The sequence below is a fragment of the Plasmodium fragile genome (assembly GCF_000956335.1).
Source record: "Plasmodium fragile strain nilgiri unplaced genomic scaffold supercont1.24, whole genome shotgun sequence".
In the NCBI taxonomy this organism is placed as follows: domain Eukaryota; phylum Apicomplexa; class Aconoidasida; order Haemosporida; family Plasmodiidae; genus Plasmodium; species Plasmodium fragile.
In genome coordinates, this window is record NW_012192604.1 from 181558 (window position 1) to 203339 (window position 21782).

Below are 21782 nucleotides of genomic sequence, written 5' to 3' on the forward strand. Positions count from 1 at the left end.
ACAACTGCAAATGCACAGCGAGAAGCGATGCACAAAACCGGGACAAATGACAACCCAAACCCAACACCCCCCACAAGGGACTGTTCCCGCCAAAAGTGAAAAAAAAAAAAAAAAAAAAAAAAAAAATGTAGCTTCCCCTCCATATAACCAAATCGAGCGAGCCATTTTCACTAACCCCCCACGCTCATTAGTTATGCAATATGTAGCCTCCCCAAATCGCACAAAGGGTGGCATACACCACGACTACCCAAATACACACCTCTTCGTTCGGCCCACGTGTTTAAAAATTCCTTCTTTGAGGAAACGTCACATGGTTTCGACGCTCACGATCAAAACGTACAATAATTTAGGGGTGTAGGGGAAAAACAAAAAAAAAAACTTAGTACTAAACGCGGCGCACCTTTTTAAGGGACACATTTTTTTAAGTGATAGATTCGTCAGATGGTGGGATTTTTTTTTTTTTTTTTTTTTTTTTTTTTTTTTTCCCAGCTGCAGCCTGTGTCGTGACCCAATAGGCAGTCTGCAATGGGTGTGGAGGGGACACAAAAGAGGAGATGATCTCCCCACGCTCCTTTTCAATTGAACACACCATTAGTGTACAACGCTGCATGCTCACGCAGTGGTGGGCCAACCCGATGGAAAATCTCACACAGGATCTTATTTGATCTGAACGGGAGACCAGACAAGGGATGCATTTTCAAAGCCATTGCGGGCAACGGGTCACAGGACGTGCACACGTGACGGCGTCTTGAGGTAGGAGGGACATGTTGCCACACACGATACTAGGTTTTTTTGTGGGCGCACAAAAAAGGCAAAATTAAAAAACAAAAAAAATGGGCAGCGCAAGCAAAGTTAACAACCGGTGCGTCCGCTTCTCCGTCTGCACGCTCGCTGCTGCCCGTGTGGCCGCTCTACCCGAGCGACTTGCGGGACTGCTCCTCGCTCGCGCCGCACAGGTGGCACCTCTTCGAACAGGAGAAGTGGTGGTCGTGTTCGCACTTGCTCAGCCACAGGGCGTCACCAAGGGGGGCGCCATCTGTGCACATCTCGGGAGGAAGCAGTTCCGTCTGTTCTTGCTGAGCCGGCTGACTCGGTTGCACGGGTTGCACGGCTTGCACGGCTTGCTGCGCTGGCTGTTGAGTGGGTTGCTGATTAGCCTGTTGACCGTGCCGCTGCTGGCGCGCCGCCGCCTTCCCCTGCTTGCTGTGGGAGCACAACTTGGTGTTGAAGGGATGCGTGTGGTCCACATGCAAGTCTACCACGAGCCCCTTCCTTCGCTCAAGCGTATACGACTCTATTTGTTTCTTTATCCTCTTCTCCGCCGTGTGACAATTATTATTAAGGAGGGAGTAGGTCTCGGTCATGCTTTTTAAAAGTCCAATGAGGGGAGGTCTCACGAGCTTCACTTGAAATGTTCTGTACTTGGAAAGGAGCTGCTTGCAGACCCTCTGAACACGTCGGTGAGAATTTATATTTATAACGAAGAAGATTATTTGGTCAAACAGGTAGCTAAAGAATGCAATCGCGTCTGTGGGGGGTGCGTCTTCGTTTCTCATTTCCGTGCCTTCACAATCTTCCTTCTCTTCTACAACGAGGCACCGCTCACCACGCTGCCCCTGGGCACCGCATCCCAGGTCCTCACATACCCCGATGAAGCCCCTCACACATTCGTCAACAATGAAAAACAAAACGTACTCGTTGATCCGGTCGCTCTGTAGCTTGTTCCTTCGCAGGACAAAGGTCAGCATGTATATGTAGAGGAACACCGCATTGTATTCACGCGTGAGAAAGATGCGACACGCCTTGGCTAGATTCGCTTGCTTCCACTTTCCTACTGTACCGGTCTGGTTCGTCTTCCCACTTGCCTCCCCCTTCAGCAGGTTTCGCTTCGGCTTGCTGCCCCCCCAGCGAGGCGTCTTCACGAAGTAGCTCTCCCACGCACGCCTCTCCGCGGAGCTGTGCAGTGGGTTAAGAAGCCTACCCAATAATGAGTCCCTCTCGGTGACACTGCCCCCTGCCCCCTCCTCCGCTTCCTCCTCCTGCTGCTGCGCATGCGGGCGATCAGGACGATCACGATGATCACCTTGGCTGGCCGCCCCCTGGAAGAATATCCTGCGGACGCTCCTCTTCAAGGGCATGGAACACAAATTATAAATATCGACTCGGGTGCAAAACCTAACCGAGTAAACATCCCCGTATGTGACGTCCTCCGGCACATGCCAATCCTTCTGTTTAGAAAAAGCATTTTTCAATTTTAAAATATTCTGCTTGATCAACTTAAGACACAGGTCGATGATGGTGAGGAAGTTGCCCTGACGCTCGTGGAGATGGAGTAGGACATTCACATTTTCATGGCGCTCAAATAGCTCCTTGTATTTGTATACATTAACATACTTGACACACCTGTACACATGATCCTTTTTGTATTTACACAGCAGGGTTAGGTAGGCATAAAAGATTTTCTTGTGGAGGTACCTCTGAATCCTGCTCGGCATACGAGCTTCGTATAGAAGCAGGTAATACACTCTCCGCTTGGCCACATCGGAGAGGTTGCGACATTTAATCAGCGTCGTGGTGAATACCTTACATAGGCTAAGTATGTGTGTCTTCCCCCATGGGCTTTTCTTTTTCAGGTCTCCCTTCTTGGTAGCGGTGGGGGGGACGACACTTCTCACGCAGTCCTGCATATCGCCTTGTCCCCCCCGGAGCAGCTTCACCGTGCTGTTATGAAAAACGAAATAGGTCCCCAAGATGTAATTCACAAACACATCGCTCATCATGTCCATGTGTTGTAACACATCGGCATAGAACAAGTACCCACGCAACCTCCTCTTTACATTCCTTTCTTTAAAAAAAAAAAATATGTGTACAAAAATATAGGCCTGCATGTTCCTCCATTCCCTTCTCGCTCTGTAGTGGTTCAAGACAACGTCATAGCGACCGAAGTGGTTAAGTATGACCAGGTAGACCTGCTCGCACTTTCGCACGTGACTGAAGAGGAGGATGTACTTGAGCAGTTTATCTACGTTCCTCCTGAGCCTTCCACGCTGACCTATCTCTGTGCAAATTTGTGCATGACCGCTGGTTGGAGGAGCATGTGAGGGATTGCTCTTGTCGCGCTTCTCCCCCCCAGGGGACCGCCCCCCCCGGTGCAACACCAACAACCTCTTTACGTATAGCAGTAAGATATACCCGTAGTGCATCCTGCAAAACTTCAAACGGAAAATGTCCCCCGTCTTCTCCGCCTTTCGTGTCTTCCCCTCCCGAGTGGGCACTCCCCCGGATGGAGTTCCCCCAAGGGATCTCCCCGAACCCACCCTCTTAAACGCGCACCCCTCATCACGTGTCACTTGCACCGCCTCCCCTTCGTCACTCACCCCAGTACGCTCATCACGCCCATCCTGGTAAAGATATTCATCACCGCCATGCTGGCGAAGCAGGTCAGACACATCGACGTTGTACGCCGCCCTCAACAAGTAATTCACTAAGTTGTCCTGAGGAGAGGATGTCCCTTCAACGTTCTTCTTGATCTGGCTCTTCTTTACACGTAAGTTGATCTCCTTCAAGTGAAAGGTTCGAAGGAAGTCTTGTTCCTTCACGTGTGGTCTAATCTTGTTCAAATAATTTTTATTCGAAAAGTTCAAACACCTTTTCATAAATTTCCCAAACCGGCGTCTTCCCATCCATGAGCTGGTCAAACCCTCCTTCCTGCCCCCCCCACATGATAATCGGAGCAAAAAATTCACAAAATAAACACCCAAGAGATAATCGAATGAGTACACATTACAATCACTCTGAAGAATGAAAAACAAAATCAACAAGTACGTTATTGAATTGGCCATTTCCTTCCTATGTCTCTTTATATAAAAAAGTTGTAACGTAATCCACCTGACCATGCGGGGAAAATTTTTCTGAACATGGGTATGTCTCTCTTTTTCAATCACATGAACCAACCTCAAACACACATCATTAACTTGATCATAATCTTTGCAACTGTTAACAGCTGTTATCACTTCTTTATAAATCTGTACACATGTCTCCTCTGACAAATTATGCCTCAAAATCTTCTTCAAGTATATGACGTAAAAGAGAAAAGTTATGACCATGTGCAGGTAAAAAATACACAAATTACGAATCAAAAGATTAACAATGTTATAATTCTCAGCAAAGTTGTATTGGAAAAAACTCCGATTTAATATATAAAAGGTATCCTTCAATGATAACTGCAGAAGTAAGAACATTCCATTTTTGTCCAAATTAGAATAATCATTTAGGTTTATTTTGTGTTGGTCGTTTTTTCCTGCACAGGTCATGTCTTCCTGTAACCTTGCATCCCCCTGACAGGACAGAAACTCCAGAAAAGTGCCCTTATCACAACCACTTGCAACACGCATGGGGAGATACTTGCCCACACAAGAGTTGGTCCCATCTAGAAGGTACCGCCAAAGAGACAATATGGTTCTGTTCAAGGTACAGTGATTCTCTCTCTCCACACGAAAAGGAGAAAATATAAAAAATACATTTTTGTAATTTGAAGAATCATCGAACTGGTAACTTGCATCCACGTCTGAGTAGCAACTCTTCAGAGTGATGCCCTCCTCTAACGGTAATGAAAATCGATTCAAGCTGATGCTGAAGGGAATCTTAAACATAATGGAGAAGACATAATCGACGAAGACATAAGAATGGTAAAAATTTTTGTACATGTACATGGGCAGGTAAATGGGCAGCTCGTCACTCTTCAAGTTATTGCATCGACAGTAGCTATAAAAAAGTTTGTTTTTTTTTCTAATCAGGTAAGAAATGAAAAACTCTGCTGTGGTGATTCGGTCTTCATTGTGTTTGTTATAAATGAAGGCACTAAGATGAATTGGGAGATGTGAGATGATGCTTTCCATGTCCCCCCCTTCAAGAATTATTCCTTCGAACAGGCGGGAGTACATTTCTACTGTGCACACAAAGGCATAAACGATCCGGATCTTCGCCCAGATGTTCTGCGCGGCTAGGTGGTGGCGGTACAGGTGCACGTCCAGGTCCGCGCAGCCGTCATCGTAGCAGCGGTCAACAATGTCGTCGTTACTGTCAGCGCCGTTTTCCACAGGAGAAAATACAACCTCGCTCAAGCGTCGCTCATTTAGCCGATCATTTAGCCGCTCCGATCGGAACGCCCCCCCAACGAGGCCGCAAAAGAATAAAAACAAATCGTAACAGGAGTCGTCGCACTCCGAGAACATCCTGTACAAGCGCTTGAAGTGTTCAGTCAAACTATACACAAGAGAGTGGTGAGTGATGCCAATCCTCTTCCTCAAAATGTAATCTTCAATGAGGTGAAAATACAAATTCTCTGCACCGAATTTACGAAGTAACTCAAATATGCATTCATGAAGATTCGTATTAAATTTTATACTAATTTCAATGCCCAGGAGACATAACTTTTGAAGTTCCTTAATACAACTATGTGAGACCATTCTTCCATTCAAAACAAGCTGTCCTCCTTTGGGCTGCCCTTCCTCCTGAGTGGTACCTCTTCCATGAGGAGTTGTTACTTGAGGGGAGGGAAGTGAGGGCCACTCCGTCACGACTTCTCCCTCACCGATTAACACTTTATCATTTAATGCAACAGGGGTAGAAGCAGAAATGGCTTGGTCCACTGATGCTGAAGTGGAAGACTCGGAGGAGGACCCGATTTTATTTACACTCTCTAATGTGTGGTTGGAAGTGTGGCTGGGCGTGCGGCTACACACATTGTTCAATTCGTTTGAAGCATTCTTTATTCTCCCTTCTCCCTCCTTATCACACTGTCCCCCTTCCACCTGCACATGGTAGATGCTGTTGCGTGGATCCCTGCCAAACCGGTTTCCATTTTTTATTATGTCGTTCATTCTTGCTTCGAAGAGGAAGTAGAAGAGTGGCTTCAGCTTCTCCCTCCTGTCCTCCTCGTCCAAGGGGAAGTCCGTCAACGTGCAGCAGTTTCCCTGCGTTAAGAAGTGATAAGAAGTGATAAGAAGTGATAAGAAGAGATAAGAAGTGATAAGAAGTGATAAGAAGTGATGAGACGTGATACGAAGCGGGGGGCAGTGATGAGCAGCGGTTGGAAGTCACCTCCCCACACACTTACCTCGTACAAGTGCAGCATCAGGGCCAGGAGCAGGCCATACCTGTGGTGGCTGAAAAGCAAGTAAATCAAATACACCAGCGAATTCACCACCACGAGGTCAACTCGATCGCCGTTCAAAATGTAAATGTAAAGGAGGTTAACGTAGAAGTGGGCACCGCCCTCGGAAGTGGCGTCAGTCCCCTTCGTGCCATCCCCATTCAGTGCATAAAAAATTCGCCTCGCGACTTGGTCGTCCCTGTTAATCTTAATCAGCTTGACCTTCACCTTTATGGCTTCCGCATAACTTTCGAACGTCTTTCCCTCCTCATGTATCTTCGAACACTTAGCATTACTAACCGCTTTGTTAAAAAAAAACAAAAGAGAAAACTCCTTCTTCACACACACCAGCTGAAATACATGTAACTCCTTCTCTCCGTAAGTAACCAACATGTTATTTCGCACGACTTTTAAAAATTGCACCGAGTGATTCAATTGAAACTGCTTCCGCAGAATAACCCCATTGGAGTATTCTAATATACTTATCTTCCTTCCATACGATAAACAAAAAAGGTTATCCCCTTGGAGGGGACACAAAAGAGGTATGTGATGGGTTGGCTCAGGAATACCCCGCTTGGTTGCCTCGCTAACACGTGGGCTGTGCACTTGAACCGCTTCTTGCCTAACCTCTGCACCAACGACATCTCCCTGTGAGTTAATCTGCACAATGAAGTGCACCTTCCCACTGACCTTATAATGAACAGACACTCTATTGTGGAAGGAGAGGATGATCCAGTCACCACAAAACGATACACTTAAAATTCGCTGTCGACATTTTATATGCTTAATGAGAGTAAACAAGTCACCCTTAAAAAATTTGCTATTTCGTTGAAGTAAAAAAAGGGCATAATGACTCACATGGACCATCTTCTTCTCACTACTCAGGTACGCCTCCAACACTTCATTCTCCTTCTGCACAGACACACTACGATACAAATGACTTCCACTGAACTTTATTTGAATCGTTCCATTTGTAAAATATAATTGATACACAAAAGAACCTGTCTCTGTGCATACACACAAATGATTCGACGCGTTCAGGTGGATACTCTTTATTTTGTTCCATGAGGAATCCCTAATGATGTAAAAGGGATATGCTTCCCAGTTCAGCTTCACCCTTTTACAATTTGTTTCAACCCCACTGCATGTTAAGTCGTTGAGGAACTTTTTCAATTCTTCTTCGTTCGTCGTCTTGCTCTCCTTGTTTTTAAAAAAAATGGACTCATTTAGACTTAGCACCCTGTGACTGAACACGTGCACCTCATTATCTTTTCTTTGAAGACATACGAAGTGGTTGTTGCAGGTGAATCGGTAGGTGGGGAGAGGCCTCTGTGGAATGACTTCCCTCTTACGGGGCGGTACATTACATACCCCGCCCGCCACTTCACCAACGTCACCCACGTCACCAGTAGAACCGTCGTCAGAACAACAACCGCATGCATCAAACAGGTAAACATTCTTGTAGCTCACAATACGCATGCACTTTTCATTCCTCCTGTCACAAACAAGCTTACTTACACTCCTTAACTGAGCGATTTTTGTCTTTCGTATGGTGCACTCCGTGTATAGAAGATTTGCCATGTCCTCTGAGGAGGACGCCACGTCTGTCGTCTCTGCCTCCAACGTGTGTATGCGCGCCATGCTCGATGCTTCACGACTCATGGTTTCCTTTTCACCTGGCTGGCTTCTCCCCCTTGCGCGCTCGTACAAGTACCTGTACACCACATTCCTCATGCGCGTCTTCATTTTCGTCAGGTGGTACTTGTCCCGTTTCAAAAATGCGTGCAGCTCCTTTGCGCTTAGGTTGAGCGCGCGTCGATCCAATGAGCTGCGCCTCTGCACCCCACTCTGCTGCATCCCCTCCCCACTTGGCGGTTCGTTCCCCTCCGACTCGCTCAACAGCCAGTCCTCTCCCCCCCCAGAGTCCCCGTTTATTATTTCGTCGGCCTTTTTGTAAACCATTCTTTTTTCTCTTTCGTCGAGGCTCTCTCCCCTGGGCCCCTCCTCCCCTGCTCTGTCTTCACCAGGCAGGCATGCGTCATTGCTTGGGCACATCTCACCACGCAGAAACGCGTTATTACTGAGGCCGACCTCACCAAGAAGAGTCATTTTTCTCTTTGTCACTTCTTCGTCGCTTGAGGATGTACCCCCTTCATGGTGCACCCCCCCCACATCATCTGAACTCTCTCGAGTTGACTTCCATGCCTCATCATCACTTCCGTAGCTGCGAAGCAAGTAAGGAGAAGGACCATCAATTCCTTCTCCCTCACGTGAAACATCGTGCCCCTTATTGGTGATACCACATGGTGAATCATTCACCCAAGGGTTGAAGTCTGTGCTTGCCTCATCCGGGGGGGTTAAAAATGTTGTCACTGGCCCTCCGTGTTGATAAGCCAGTTGAGTAATCACTGAATAGGGGGGCTCATCATTCGAGTAGTCCTCTTGAGATACCGTTCTAACCTGTTGCTGTTCTCTTCTGGGGGATGCTTGGTCGATCTCTTCCTTCGTCCTCTCCCACGCCGTTACCACTTCCACCGCAGCCCCCATCTCGCCTTTATCATTTTCATTGAAGCTTCCCCCTTGCTGTTTCATCCTGCCTGCACATGTGCCCTTGGTATTTTTTTTTTTTTTTCTCCTTTCCCCACAAGGATCATACCTTGGGGATTAATTCAAGAAATTACTTCCCCCTTGATGGCTCTGCACAGTTGGAATTTCCTATTCGAAAGTATCCCTTCCTCTGCAACAATTCTCACAAAAAAAAAAAAAAAAGGGGTGTCTCCCCCCTTCTCTTTTCTGCTGACTTTCCTTTGTTGAGGGGTGTTTCCCTCATAGTGGTTATTATTACTATTTTTTTTTTTTTATTTTCCTTCCAATTATGCGTTACTTAGTATTTTTTTTTTTTTTTTTTTTTTTTTTTTTGGCGTTTTTCCTATTCATTCACGTCATGTATAAAAAAAGGGGGTTGGGTAAAAGGGTTCCCCACTCGAGCACTGAGGGAGCTGTTCCCTTTGGAGGAACTGTGCAGATGATACAATTTCATCATCCAGTCGCTTGAGGTAGACTGTTGAAGGACGAACATTTTCTTTTTCTCCATCCCTATCTCGTTTGTACTCCAACCCCTTCCCCGAGATTGTTTCTACATCACCCGGAGGTAAATTCAAAAAAGCTTTTTTTTTTTTTTTTTTTTTTTTTTTTTGCATTTCACCTGCACATGTTCATACATAATTGGATAACGTGCTTAACTAGCCAAAAGGAGTTTTCACTTAGAGTGGGAAAAAAAAAAAAAAATAATAATAAAGGAAAGAAAACATACCAGTTTGAGATATAGCTGGAAAGGTTAAGAGGAGGGACACACTTAAAAAAGGGTGTCAGATCAAACATGCGGCAATTTATTTATGCATTGTTGCGCGTCACTCTTTTCCTCCCCCAATCATCCTTTTTTTTTTTTACGACAATTTTGATCAGCTCGGTTAGTTATATCACCGCACAGACGTATCCACGCAGCATGAAAAAATGGTCAAAATGGTCGAGGCGACCTCTTTGCACTCCTCTGAACAGTGCAGTGGGATGAGGAGGAAGTCCAACAGAAAAGCAAACGTACACTAGGAGGAACATATCAACGTCGTGAGAAGAAAAGTGCCCCTCTCCTTGTTCATCCCTTCCCCTTAGACTCAGGCAACACGCCACTCGCGTTGCACATTCGCCTGTACAACTGCTTTTGCCTTTTCGCATAATCGACTCGCTCCACTTGTTCCTTCCGTTCCAAATTCATCAACTCGGCATTCCCCTGGTCAATTCGTTTTACCAGCTGGAGGTTTTCCCTGCACTTTTCGAATTCCTGTCATGGTAAGAAATGAGCAAGTGGGGGGGGGAAGGGGCACAAAGGTATTATATGAGGATGGGTGGACATTATACAAAGACGTGTTACCTAACAGAGGGTGAAACAGTCACCCCTACGCAGACTCACCTGCAACATCAGATAGGAGTAGGCCCTGCGGAGAAAAAGCTTCACCAGTGTATCTCTCCTGAGCACGCACGTGTCCTGTTCTTTCTTCTCCCTTGTGGATGCGTCCGTCTCCTCCGTATGGGCTGGGAGTGTTGCGGGGGCCGCCATTCCATTCATGGGTGTCACCTCCGACTGCGTAACTTCCACCTCGTATCGATTGAGGAGTCCGTCCAGGTCGGCCACTCCCTCCAAAATGATATCGCATTGGTTAATGCATTCATGGAATTCTTTTTTTTTAAAATGATAAAGGGATAGGTTGAGGCGCAAGGTCAGTTGCATGTCTGTGTTCTTCTTCGTTGGGAATCCCCTCATGGAGTACTTGATGCACTCCTTCAGGGCCTGTCTCCACAGGGCGTTCGCCTCCTCCGCCTCGCCCTGGCGTGTGGGGGGTACGGGGGCCAATGTGTACGCGTAAATACATTTGTGTGCGTACGCGTATGCACACGCCGCCACAGGTAGACGCAAAGCCACAACAAACGTGCACCTTACCGTCGCCCACTTCTCATTGGCCTCCTTCTTCAGCTCCTCGGGGTCCTGGTCCTCCGTCAGGAACATCACGTCCCGCGCCTTAAAAAGGTATTATACAATAACAGGTCTCTAACTTTCACGAAGAGACCCATGCAGCGGTGTGCAGCTTTTTTTTTCTTTTTTTTTTTTTGGTGGTCTCCACGTAGACTGTATACACAAATGCCGCCTAAGGGGGAGAGACGCTGATCCTGGAGGAGGCAGTTACGCGCTCTGCTTGCTCAATTGCTCCAGCAGGAAGGCCTAACGGGGGGACAGGCAAACAATAAGGGAAGGCGAATAAGAAGTGAAGGGTGTGAAAGGAGCCATGTGGACTGGACGTGCAGCTCCTCTAATACTTCGTTGTCAGTCCGGAACCCACCTTCAGCTGCAGGAAGGCCTTGAAACGCGGGGAGGATTCCTGCTTGTCCTCGAAGGACATTTCGCTAAACGTTTTGCTACACCCCTCGGGGGAAAAAATATTGTCCCTGTGGGTGCCACGCGAAGGGGTCAGGCAGGTAGAGTGAGTGGGCAAGTCGTGTAAGGGAAGAGGAAACAACGCAACGCGCCAAACGTTCGAAGAGCCCATGACCCAGCGGAGGGACAAAAAAAAAATTTCTACATGTATGTAAACCTACCAGCCAAAGTCGGTTGACCCTCGGGGACCGGTAATCGTTCCCTTAAAAAAAAAAAGAACATGTAATTTTTTTTTTTTTTTTTTTTTTTTTTTTTTTTTCTCATCGCATGGACAACTGCTGGGGGGGAGGAAGGCCTAACGGGGGGACAGGCAAACAATAAGGGAAGGCGAATAAGAAGTGAAGGGTGTGAAAGGAGCCATGTGGACTGGACGTGCAGCTCCTCTAATACTTCGTTGTCAGTCCGGAACCCACCTTCAGCTGCAGGAAGGCCTTGAAACGCGGGGAGGATTCCTGCTTGTCCTCGAAGGACTGCCTCCTCCGCCTCGCCCTGGCGTGTGGGGGGTACGGGGGCCAATGTGTACGCGTAAATACATTTGTGTGCGTACGCGTATGCACACGCCGCCACAGGTAGACGCAAAGCCACAACAAACGTGCACCTTACCGTCGCCCACTTCTCATTGGCCTCCTTCTTCAGCTCCTCGGGGTCCTGGTCCTCCGTCAGGAACATCACGTCCCGCGCCTTAAAAAGGTATTATACAATAACAGGTCTCTAACTTTCACGAAGAGACCCATGCAGCGGTGTGCAGCTTTTTTTTTCTTTTTTTTTTTTTGGTGGTCTCCACGTAGACTGTATACACAAATGCCGCCTAAGGGGGAGAGACGCTGATCCTGGAGGAGGCAGTTACGCGCTCTGCTTGCTCAATTGCTCCAGCAGGAAGGCCTAACGGGGGGACAGGCAAACAATAAGGGAAGGCGAATAAGAAGTGAAGGGTGTGAAAGGAGCCATGTGGACTGGACGTGCAGCTCCTCTAATACTTCGTTGTCAGTCAGGAAGCAACCCACCTTCAGCTGCAGGAAGGCCTTGAAACGCGGGGAGGATTCCTGCTTGTCCTCGAAGGACATTTCGCTAAACGTTTTGCTACACCCCTCGGGGGAAAAAATATTGTCCCTGTGGGTGCCACGCGAAGGGGTCAGGCAGGTAGAGTGAGTGGGCAAGTCGTGTAAGGGAAGAGGAAACAACGCAACGCGCCAAACGTTCGAAGAGCCCATGACCCAGCGGAGGGACAAAAAAAAAATTTCTACATGTATGTAAACCTACCAGCCAAAGTCGGTTGACCCTCGGGGACCGGTAATCGTTCCCTTAAAAAAAAAAAGAACATGTAATTTTTTTTTTTTTTTTTTTTTTTTTTTTTTTTTCTCATCGCATGGACAACTGCTGGGGGGGGGGAGTAAAGTCGGCTGGGTTCCTTAAGGACAGCTCGTTGATGAACAGAAACCTCTCCAGGGGAAGGACGTTACCTGAGTGACGCCCTCGAAGGAGTACACTTCCTTCCCGTCGTACACGGAATACACGCAAATGGCATAACACTTGTTATTCTGTGGAGGGGGGTGGTCGGTGAGCGATGAATGCTTAAAGGGGTCAATCGGAGGGGGGAGGAGAGAAAGCCACACACCTGGGCAAATCCTATACGCACCCACACTACTACTTGGGGGCCAACGTGAAAGACCCTCACTTAAGTGTGATCGCGCGCAGGTGCGGGGACTGACCTGGAACTTCGTAGCCACGTCCACAATTCCCTGCGAACCTACACTCTTGTGCATCCACTTGCTGAAGAGGGGCGAAGGGGGGGAAAGCAGCGCGGTCATTGTTTTCACACTGGGGGGTCACGCCGCAGCAGGAGCAGTAGCAGCAGTAGCATTAGCGACAGGAGAAGCACTGCCTTTTCGCTAATCAACGCGCACGCGCGGTAGCTCTTGTCGCCACTCCGCACCGTACATGTATGGGCCAGGGAAAGAACCCAAACACTCCATGTAGAGTCCTGTGTCGTCTGTGATTACTAGCTTCTTTCTCGCCTGACTCTCCCCTGATGTATCTTTGCTCAGAATCTCATGAGCACACTTGACCTTGTGCTCGTTTATCTTCACGATGTCATTGGACTGAATTTCAATCACTGCGGGGGGGGGGGAAGGAAGCGGAGGCAGGAGAGAACGTGTGCTTAAACAGTTTAACTGGTGTGCTGTATTACTGCTGTGCTGCTCCACTGCTGTACTGTTCGGTGAGGAGGGGTTCGCAGTCTCCGTGTGATGGAAGGAGCCCCTCCTCAACCTAATCGGGGACAGACCACTCTACCCCCCCCTACGTACAATCAACGTCCGCGAAGTGAACCTCCAGCTCGCCATTCATGTGGCGCTGGAACTCCAGTCTTTTGTGTTTGTTGCCCGTCACGAGGTAAATGTCCATGGGGGGGGTGCCAAGTTGGAAGCGACTCACAAACTGGAAGCGGGGCGGCAACTCGTTGTTAACGAATAAGTCACCCAACAGAGAGAGGTACGAAACGGAGAGCAGCGCAATGGTCGATGGGTCACTCGAGGAGAGTTTCCTCCAAGTGGGTAACCAAGTCAGCGATCGGAAGGGAGAAAAAAGCAGAAAGCACTCAACAGGAACATGACACGATAATCACACCTTGTAAAAAAAAAAAAAAAAAAAAAAAAAATGACGCAGTTCGGTTCTATATAGCAGAGAAGAGGAGCAGCAAAGCAAAATCTCGCTTTCCATTTTGCACTAACATAACTGAACGACGGCCGCAAACAGCAAACCCTAAATATGACATTTCACCGATTGAGCTATAAACTGCATATTTTACTACTATCTTTTAAATGTTTGTACTTTTTTTTTAAAAAAAAAAAAAAAAAAAAAAAAAAAAAAAAAAAAAAAAAAAAGCACAAACTCCGTACGATACAGTTTCTTCACAAAATGATACGTACAGTCGCGTTACACATATATGTTTTTACACAACGGACAAAAAAAAAAAAAAAAAAAAAAAATGGTTAACACGTGATACGTGATACGTCACGCGTGACACCTGACACGTGACATGTGTCCTCATCGGGGATGGAGACTTCGGCATGGGGCCCACCGAACCGCTCATTTTAGGAGATAAAAAAAAATTTTTTAAAGTATTCCCCTTCAATAATCATTTTCGTCGAGCAACTCGGAGAACTGGCTGATGTTGTTGATGGTCTGCTTGGCAGAGGCCTGGCACTCCTCACTTATGCTGTGCTTGTACGCGAGGTAGTTTTTTAATTTGAGTGTGTTCAGGTATATTATGTATATGTAATGGAACATGAACCACGAGTTGTAGAGTACGAGCAGCACAACCTTCTGCTCCCGCTTGAACCTTTTCTTTATATAATTATTGTGTTTATACATGTTGGTCACCAACAGTCGCAGTTCTTCCTTCTTTTGGCTTTTCTCCTTCTCCTTTTTGTCTAGCTTTTTTTTATGCAGAGCGATCTCCTTCTGCTTCTCCTTCTTCTCGCCTTCCACAACTTTCACTTCCTCGTTCAGCAGGTTTATCTTGTCGTCCCATCTGCGGGGGGGGGGGGGGGGGCAACACACACACAATAATGTTACGGCGTGCAACATACATAGTGACGTTACGCGGTGCAACATACATAGTGACGTTACGCGGTGCAACATACATAGCGACGCTACGTGCCGAACGCTACGTGCCGAACGCCACGTGCCGAACACCACACGAAAAAGGACTTACTCCCGAATGGCCTTGTAAATGGACTCCGACTTCTTCACCATGGAGCTCGTGTTGATGGAGGCGATCTGTTGAGTCACCTGCCCATACTGCTTCTTATGCAGCTCGATCTGTGTGTTACATTTGTTCAAAAGCGAGTTGAACTTGTGAATGTTCTTATACACCTGGTTGTTCTCGCTGGACATTATTTTTTCAAGCTCCCTCTTCCTGGCCTTTATAACCTGTAGCATTTGTTCAAACACTTCTCTCGTAAGGGCATGGCGGTCGATACTCACTTGATCCGGCTGGACCCCCTTCACTTCTTTATTCTTAAACGTATTGTACTCGTGAATCTTTTCCTTCAGTTCTGCATCCTCTTCATCACTCGACACAAATTCAGTGTCTGCCAGGTCATCACATTCATAAACGTTATTCTGATCGTCCTCTCCGATATTGTTCCTCCTATCCTGAGTGTTCATCGAGTGCATGTCCTGGAACTCACTCATGACTCCATCTGCCCCCTCGTCCTCCTCATCGTCATAGGTATGGTGGTCACTCCTGCTTGGGTGTCCCTGTCGGCGAAGCTGCTGCTGTCTTCCTACATCCTCGTACCTCGTTCCTTCGGCCCGCAGCCGGTGGGACGCGCTCTGGTGGCTGCTACTTCCTAGCGATAAGAATTCGCCCCGGTCAACGCGGTCCCCACCTCTACCCCCGGACGCCTGCCCGTAACGCATCGCCCTCATGTGGTCCTCATCCTCATACAGCGCATTACCCCTCGCATGCACACCACCACCTCTCCTCCTGCTCGCCGACCCATCCAATTCGCTTCCCTCATGAGGGTAAAGAGTGTCTTCATCATCACTACCCACAACGCGACCCCTGTTCTGTTGTGAAAAATTCTCCTGCTTCCTTCTCTCTACCCGCTTTGCATTCGTCACGCGCCCTCCCCCCACGTCACTATCGCTGCTGTTGAGGCAGTTAGCCTTCATGCCATTCACATTTCTTCCTGCGTGGTGATGCGCATGGTGAGGATGGTGGTGAGGCCTGTGGGCAATTGTCGCCCCGACCCCCGACACACGCCTTCCATCACGAGCGTCGTAGTAGCCATACTCTTCCTCCTCACCCATCAAGTCACTAGACTGTGTAAAGTGAAGAATATTCCTCTTCTCCCCAGCAGGTCCACCCCTGTCCCTATTCACAATGAGCAGCTTTTTTTCAGTAAAATCATTCTGGTTGAAGCTATTTATACAATTAGCACGAGCAATCAAATGAGGCAAATTGTCGTTGTTCACGGTGATGTGAATCAAGTCTCCTAAGAGTTCCAGTAAAATTAAGTCATTACAAATGAGGTAACTCAACTCACTCACGATCACATTTATATTCTTTTCATACTCATTAAAAAGAAGTTCCAAATTTGAAACAGAAGTGTTCAGGCATTTTAATTTGCTATTAACCCTGTTGAAATCATCTAGGCAAAACTTATTAAGAAGAATCAACAAGTATATTTTCTTTTTATCCTTTTTGTATAAAGCTACATTCCTTTTTATATTATTTAATTCTTCATGAAGACATTTCTTTATAGAAGGACTCTCCTCAATCATTTTTTCAATATGAATTAATTTTTTCCTGTAATTACATACATTTGTATGAACAGCTTTGTGATTTTTTACACTTTTCCTTCTTCTCTTTTCAATCTCTTCTAACTCCTCGAGCAGTTTGTTCATCACTCCCATTTGTTTATTCGTTTCGTACTGCAAGTTAATATATTCATTATATGTTACATTTACAAATTCGTATTTTTCCTTCAACCTGAATATGTCTCTTCGTAACTGTTCCCTCTGCTGGACCTTCCTATTCAGCGTGTCGAATATGAATTGTAACTCCACCTTCTTTACCTTCTTCCTCAAATTATTGTACATTTCCACGATTAAATTATTTAACAAACCCAGCTTCCTCAAATTCGTCACGTAGCGGAACACGTAATCCATGTGGTCATATATTTGTGATGGTTCATACACTACACATTGGTAATTGTTTTTCTTCTCCTCTTCCTTCGTTTCGTACTGCACTAGCGCCCCCCCTCCGCCTAAACTAGCGGCACCCGCTGGACTCGCTACACCCGCTGCGCCGACTCCACCCGCTACACCCGATGCGGCTGAAGAACCAGCTTGGGTCCTCCTGTCCCCCTCATTGCCCAATCCCATCTTGGATGCACCACTGTTCACCATCGTATCCTTCACATCTCCCCCCTCACAATCACTCCTATCTCTGCCTGCCCTACCCTTTCCACCTCTGCTTCGCCCCTTCCTCTGCTTCTTCTTCCTCCTGCTACCATGTTCACCACTCCCTCCTACACCAACATTCCTCCGCATATCCATGAAGGACACCATGTTGATCAGTTCCGTTTGCTTAATCTTAAAGTGATTCAAATTGACAAGGTGCCTATGGTCCTCAATGAACTTCTTCAAATATTGTAAAATGTAATCATGAAAGGACGTGTCGCTCAACAGGTACCTCAGAAGAGTGCTCACAATTTCAAACCTATAAATATAATTGTAGTAGTCTCCCTCGACGCTACAAACAAAATTCTTATTATTCTTCTTCTCTAACATAACGCTTTCATTTACCACCACACAAATGTCGTCTCCAATTCCCTTCTCCGTCTGAGCAAACTCTCCCATTTGCATCTCGGGCAGAGGAATGGATGTTCCTGGTCCCTCCATGCGGAAACTACTATTCGTGCTTGCACCCAGCCCATCCTCGCTACAACACATCTTGAGGTAGCCTCCACTGCTACCTCCCACACCACCACCTGGAGTAACGGACGTACAACCGACCACCTCACTGATGTTAGGTACGTAGGACAAAATCAAACAAGCGTACATTCGAATTTTTTCATTCTCTAGGTTAGCACATTTAAATATACTTTGCACCATGTTTTCATTACACAGGATAAGCAATATCTGCTCGTTAATTCTTCTAATCCTTTTTCCATATTTTTTCCTGGCATCTCTAAGTGCTCTTATCTCTTCCTTTATGGCTTCTATTGCATCTGATTCCTTCGTCGCATCGGGTTCTGCCACCTTCCCTTCTTCTACCTGCGCTGGCTTTTCAGATGCAGCGGCAGCCTCCTCCTTGTCCTTTCTCGTACCCGCGCTACTATCGCCTCTGTTCCTTCGTGCGGCACTCTTTTTCATATTATTATTATTATTATTATTACTACTATTATGCTCTGCCCCCTCGAGGTACTCCATGTCGTCCTTTATGCTACCCGAGTCAACGCTGAAATCGTCCTCGTACGTCACGTCCCTCACAGGGCTCATGTCAATGTCGATTGGGGGCACCCTCTTCTCTGCACCTGTGTGCTTCTCCGCACCCGCGGTGTCCTCCTTCTCGCCGCCACTAGTACAATCGCTCGAAAAGGAATACAAAGACGAGATGCAGGAGCTCACCGTGGAAGCCGTATCCTCCGCTTCCCCTTTCTCCCCTTGTCCCCTTCTCACCTGCGCGTGCTCGCGCCCTAACCCATGTCCTGCGTCGTCCCCATCACCACGAAGCGTGTCTTCCGAGCCAGCGCTGCTACCTGACCCATCACTATCTTCATCAGTACCGTCTGTCAAATCCGTATCACCATCCTCCTCCTCCTCATCTCCATCCTCACCCACATCTCCTTCTTCACCCCATTGCTCATCGTCCTCTCCTTCCAAGTCACTGCCCCCATCAGTGCCTCCACGCTGGTGACCAATATCTCTCCCCGCGTGCAGTCCTCCATGCAGTCCTGCTCCACCCCTTCTTCGTCCCCTCCCTTTCATCGGCGACGGTTCTCTACCAGACGCATAATCATATGGAACATACTCCCTCTTGTACACACAGTCCTCATCAACACTTTCAATGTCGTAGTTGTAAACCCGTTGATTCTCTTTCCTTTGTTCCTCACGCAGGTAAGACGCCTCTGCATCATCCTTAGTACCATTATCTCCTTGAAGTCGACGCGCACCCATATTCCCTTCATCCTTCAACATAAGCATAGCACGTTCCTTCTTCTCCCTCTTCCTACGCAATCTCTCCTCCCTCAACTGTTGCTTCTTCTGCCTCAACTGCAACTGCTTCAACTTCATCCTATCTTTGTAATTTCTCTTCAGGAGGAAGAACTCACTAACTCCAATGTTAATAATGAAAAGGATAAACTGCAAAATGATGTCGTTGTTGGAAAAATCTGCATGCTTTACCTTTTGCTCATAGAAGGGATCTTTCTCGAGAGGATTTCCCTCCATAGAAAAACTACCACGAGGGGAGCACGAAGCACCACCCCCAACACTATCCTCTGCTTCACGAAAAAATTCATTTTCATCTCCTACTCCTCCTGCTGCTCCTCCTGCTACTCCTCCTAAGCCGATCTGGCGAACAACCCTTTTACCCCTCAAAAGGGTAACCAAAATGTTATTAAGCAAACTCATATTCTTCTTGCTGCAAATAATTTCAATCAGCTGGTAATCCACATCCTTCAGATTCTGAATCTCTTTTTGTATTAACAAGATGGACATTTTTGTTTTCTGTACCACCTCCTCATCATTTATTTTTTCATTCATAATTAAAAGAGATAAAATAATGCAACAGATCACTTGAATATTTATATTCTGACTTTCGTACATATAACCCAGTATCACTATTCCTTTATTACACTTATTTTTTACAGAGAAATAATTTTGAATTGCGTTTAAGTGGATAGAAGAGAGGAGCAAGAGAGACATTAATATGTACACATTGAAGGAAATATTTTCTGTTTTGTTATTCTCCTTTTTTCTTTTTCTTCTTTTACTCAGGATATTGAAAATGGAAAATATTTCTTTGAAGTTGTATATTTGTAGGTACTCCAAAAACACGTCGTTTTTCTTGTCCACAATTCGCAGAATCGTTTCTGAGGCGGTCTTCAGCAGCACCTCGTTGATGTTCTCGCCTGTAGGGGGTGAACACGGTTGCATATAATGAGGAGCGGCACACACCGTTGCTACGGTCGTTGCGACTGTCGTTGAAGCCGCCACTCAGCCGCGACGCAGCCGCCACACAGCCGCTTAGCACCAAACCTACCACGCAAATTATCGTATATGATCTCAAAGGCAAACTTCATCAGGGGGACCTTGAGCAAATTCTCAGGCGTCTTGGTGTAGGTCAGGTGGTGCAGAAAAATGTTCAGGATGAAAAACTTAATTTCATTGTTCAGCTGTAAATTTTTCTTCAGATGAAACAAAAAGTTTATAATGTCGCACTCCGCACTCTTCAACGTGTTGCTCCGGGATAAGAACAAGATGTAATTTATTTTCTTCAATAACTTCTGAAGGTTCACCAGGTCAGTCATCTCCGTGCACATCAGCTTGAACAGGCACTTGGTAGTGTTGTCTAGGCACAGAAAGTCGTAGAACCGATCGCACAGGTACACGTTCTTGTGGCTGGAAATGCGTTTCAGGAACAGCTCCAGCTGATGTCTCCTCCTGGCGGGGCGCAGCAATAAAAAAGGGAAGCGATGACGATATGCAGCGGTGAACATATGCAGTGGCGAAAAAGTGAAGCGATGAAGAAATGTAGCAGCGCAAAAGTGAAAGCCTTACTCCTCCACAAAGTTGTAGTTCAATCGCCCGAACATCCGCTTTGACGGCAAAACGGAGATCTGAAGGGGAAAAAAAAAAAAAAAAAAAAAAAAAAAAATTATAACTAGCTGACCACTTACAGAAGAGCATGTGCTAGCTCCTCTTCACAGGTAACTTTTATCCGCCATGGAAGCAGCCCCGATCGGCGACTCACCTTCTCCAGATATTCGCTAAACTTGTCCAGCAGTTCATTTTTTAGTAGGTCGTAAAAAGTCACAAAATCTGAAAATCTTTTCTTCAACACCTTCTGGCTGTTCAGCGCTTTGAACTCGAGCACGTACTCCTGAGCGGTGAACGGGATGCAATAAGTCGGTTGAGTCATGGGTGGGTTGAGCAGTGCGTCGACTGAGCGCACGACAAACATGCGGCGACGCGCGACTCCACACACCTCTTTCGCCATGCCCTAACTTACCGTGTAGCTGTAGAAGCGCCTCTTCACATCGTTCGTCCTGATTATATTTATGTTCAGGTTGTCCTTGAACTCGTATTCCGTGTGGCCCTCCATCGTGCATGTCGGCGGAACGTTAGTCGGTTTGTCTTATATCCTACTCTGTTTTTACGAAGTCCTAAACGAGTCCTTTCTGCCTCGTACAAGCCCAAGGTCCCTTTCTCCTTTTCGCTGCTGGGCGGGCCTCTACCCCTACATACATGTTAATACGTTCAAACGGACCACACCAATCGGGGCTCCACTGTGTCTCCACGTCTTCATGCAAAAATGGGGGAAGCTAAAAGAGTTCATTTGGGGAATCCTTGCCCCCGTTACCGTTATGAAAGCACGCACGAACAGCAATGAAAGCTTGTCTGGCCTAGGTGGGTTGAATGCAACCGATGTACTCTCCCCCTTTCCCTATCGGAAATGCAGTTATGTACACCTGTGCGTTTATGTTGAGAAAGAGCTGCGTGTTCCTCACCGCATGGACAAACACGAAAACGACGTACACTCCTCTCGCCTGTCCTCAGAAAAAAAAAAGGAGGCCAGCAATCACTGGAGAGGTGCAGAAGCAGCAGTGCAAAGTCGGAAAAATGAAAAAGTTGAAGAAACGGAGTAAACAGCCAAAGAGCTATAAATCACATGTGCACCATTTGGGCAGACGAAAAAGACATGTACACGCGGAAGGGGGGAAGGACATTCACGATGAAGCAGGGGAAAGAGAAAGCCCCCAGGGGGAAACGCAACCGGTGTGGTAGAAATTTTCCACGAGGGTCACATACAACTCAATGGTTCACGCAAAGCTACGCGATGTATTTCTCTCTTCCTATCTCTCCATGAACGTGGAATTAAAAAAAAAAAAAAAAAAAAAAAAA

The 21782-nt window shown here is 46.8% G+C and overlaps 3 protein-coding genes across 3 annotated transcripts; all 3 read right to left on the reverse strand.

Annotated features, from left to right (window-relative positions):
• Window positions 1-911: 911 nt before the first annotated feature.
• On the reverse strand, window positions 912-8746 carry AK88_02482 (uncharacterized protein; the record flags this gene model as incomplete). The annotated part of the gene is made up of 2 exons (XM_012480107.1): window positions 912-5975; window positions 6119-8746. 2 exons carry the CDS (start codon window positions 8744-8746, stop codon window positions 912-914), a joined length of 7692 nt encoding a protein of 2563 aa, XP_012335530.1.
• Window positions 8747-9806: 1060 nt separating this feature from the next.
• On the reverse strand, window positions 9807-13544 carry AK88_02483 (RdgB/HAM1 family non-canonical purine NTP pyrophosphatase; the record flags this gene model as incomplete). The annotated part of the gene is made up of 13 exons (XM_012480108.1): window positions 9807-9992; window positions 10122-10535; window positions 10650-10727; window positions 11047-11152; window positions 11303-11343; window positions 11555-11630; window positions 11755-11822; window positions 12146-12251; window positions 12402-12442; window positions 12602-12679; window positions 12851-12911; window positions 13080-13254; window positions 13448-13544. 13 exons carry the CDS (start codon window positions 13542-13544, stop codon window positions 9807-9809), a joined length of 1527 nt encoding a protein of 508 aa, XP_012335531.1.
• Window positions 13545-14270: 726 nt separating this feature from the next.
• On the reverse strand, window positions 14271-20982 carry AK88_02484 (uncharacterized protein; the record flags this gene model as incomplete). Its single annotated transcript, XM_012480109.1, has 7 exons — window positions 14271-14673; window positions 14857-16918; window positions 16952-19789; window positions 19921-20321; window positions 20439-20497; window positions 20632-20760; window positions 20890-20982. 7 exons carry the CDS (start codon window positions 20980-20982, stop codon window positions 14271-14273), a joined length of 5985 nt encoding a protein of 1994 aa, XP_012335532.1.
• Between the last annotated feature and the right edge of the window lie 800 nt (window positions 20983-21782).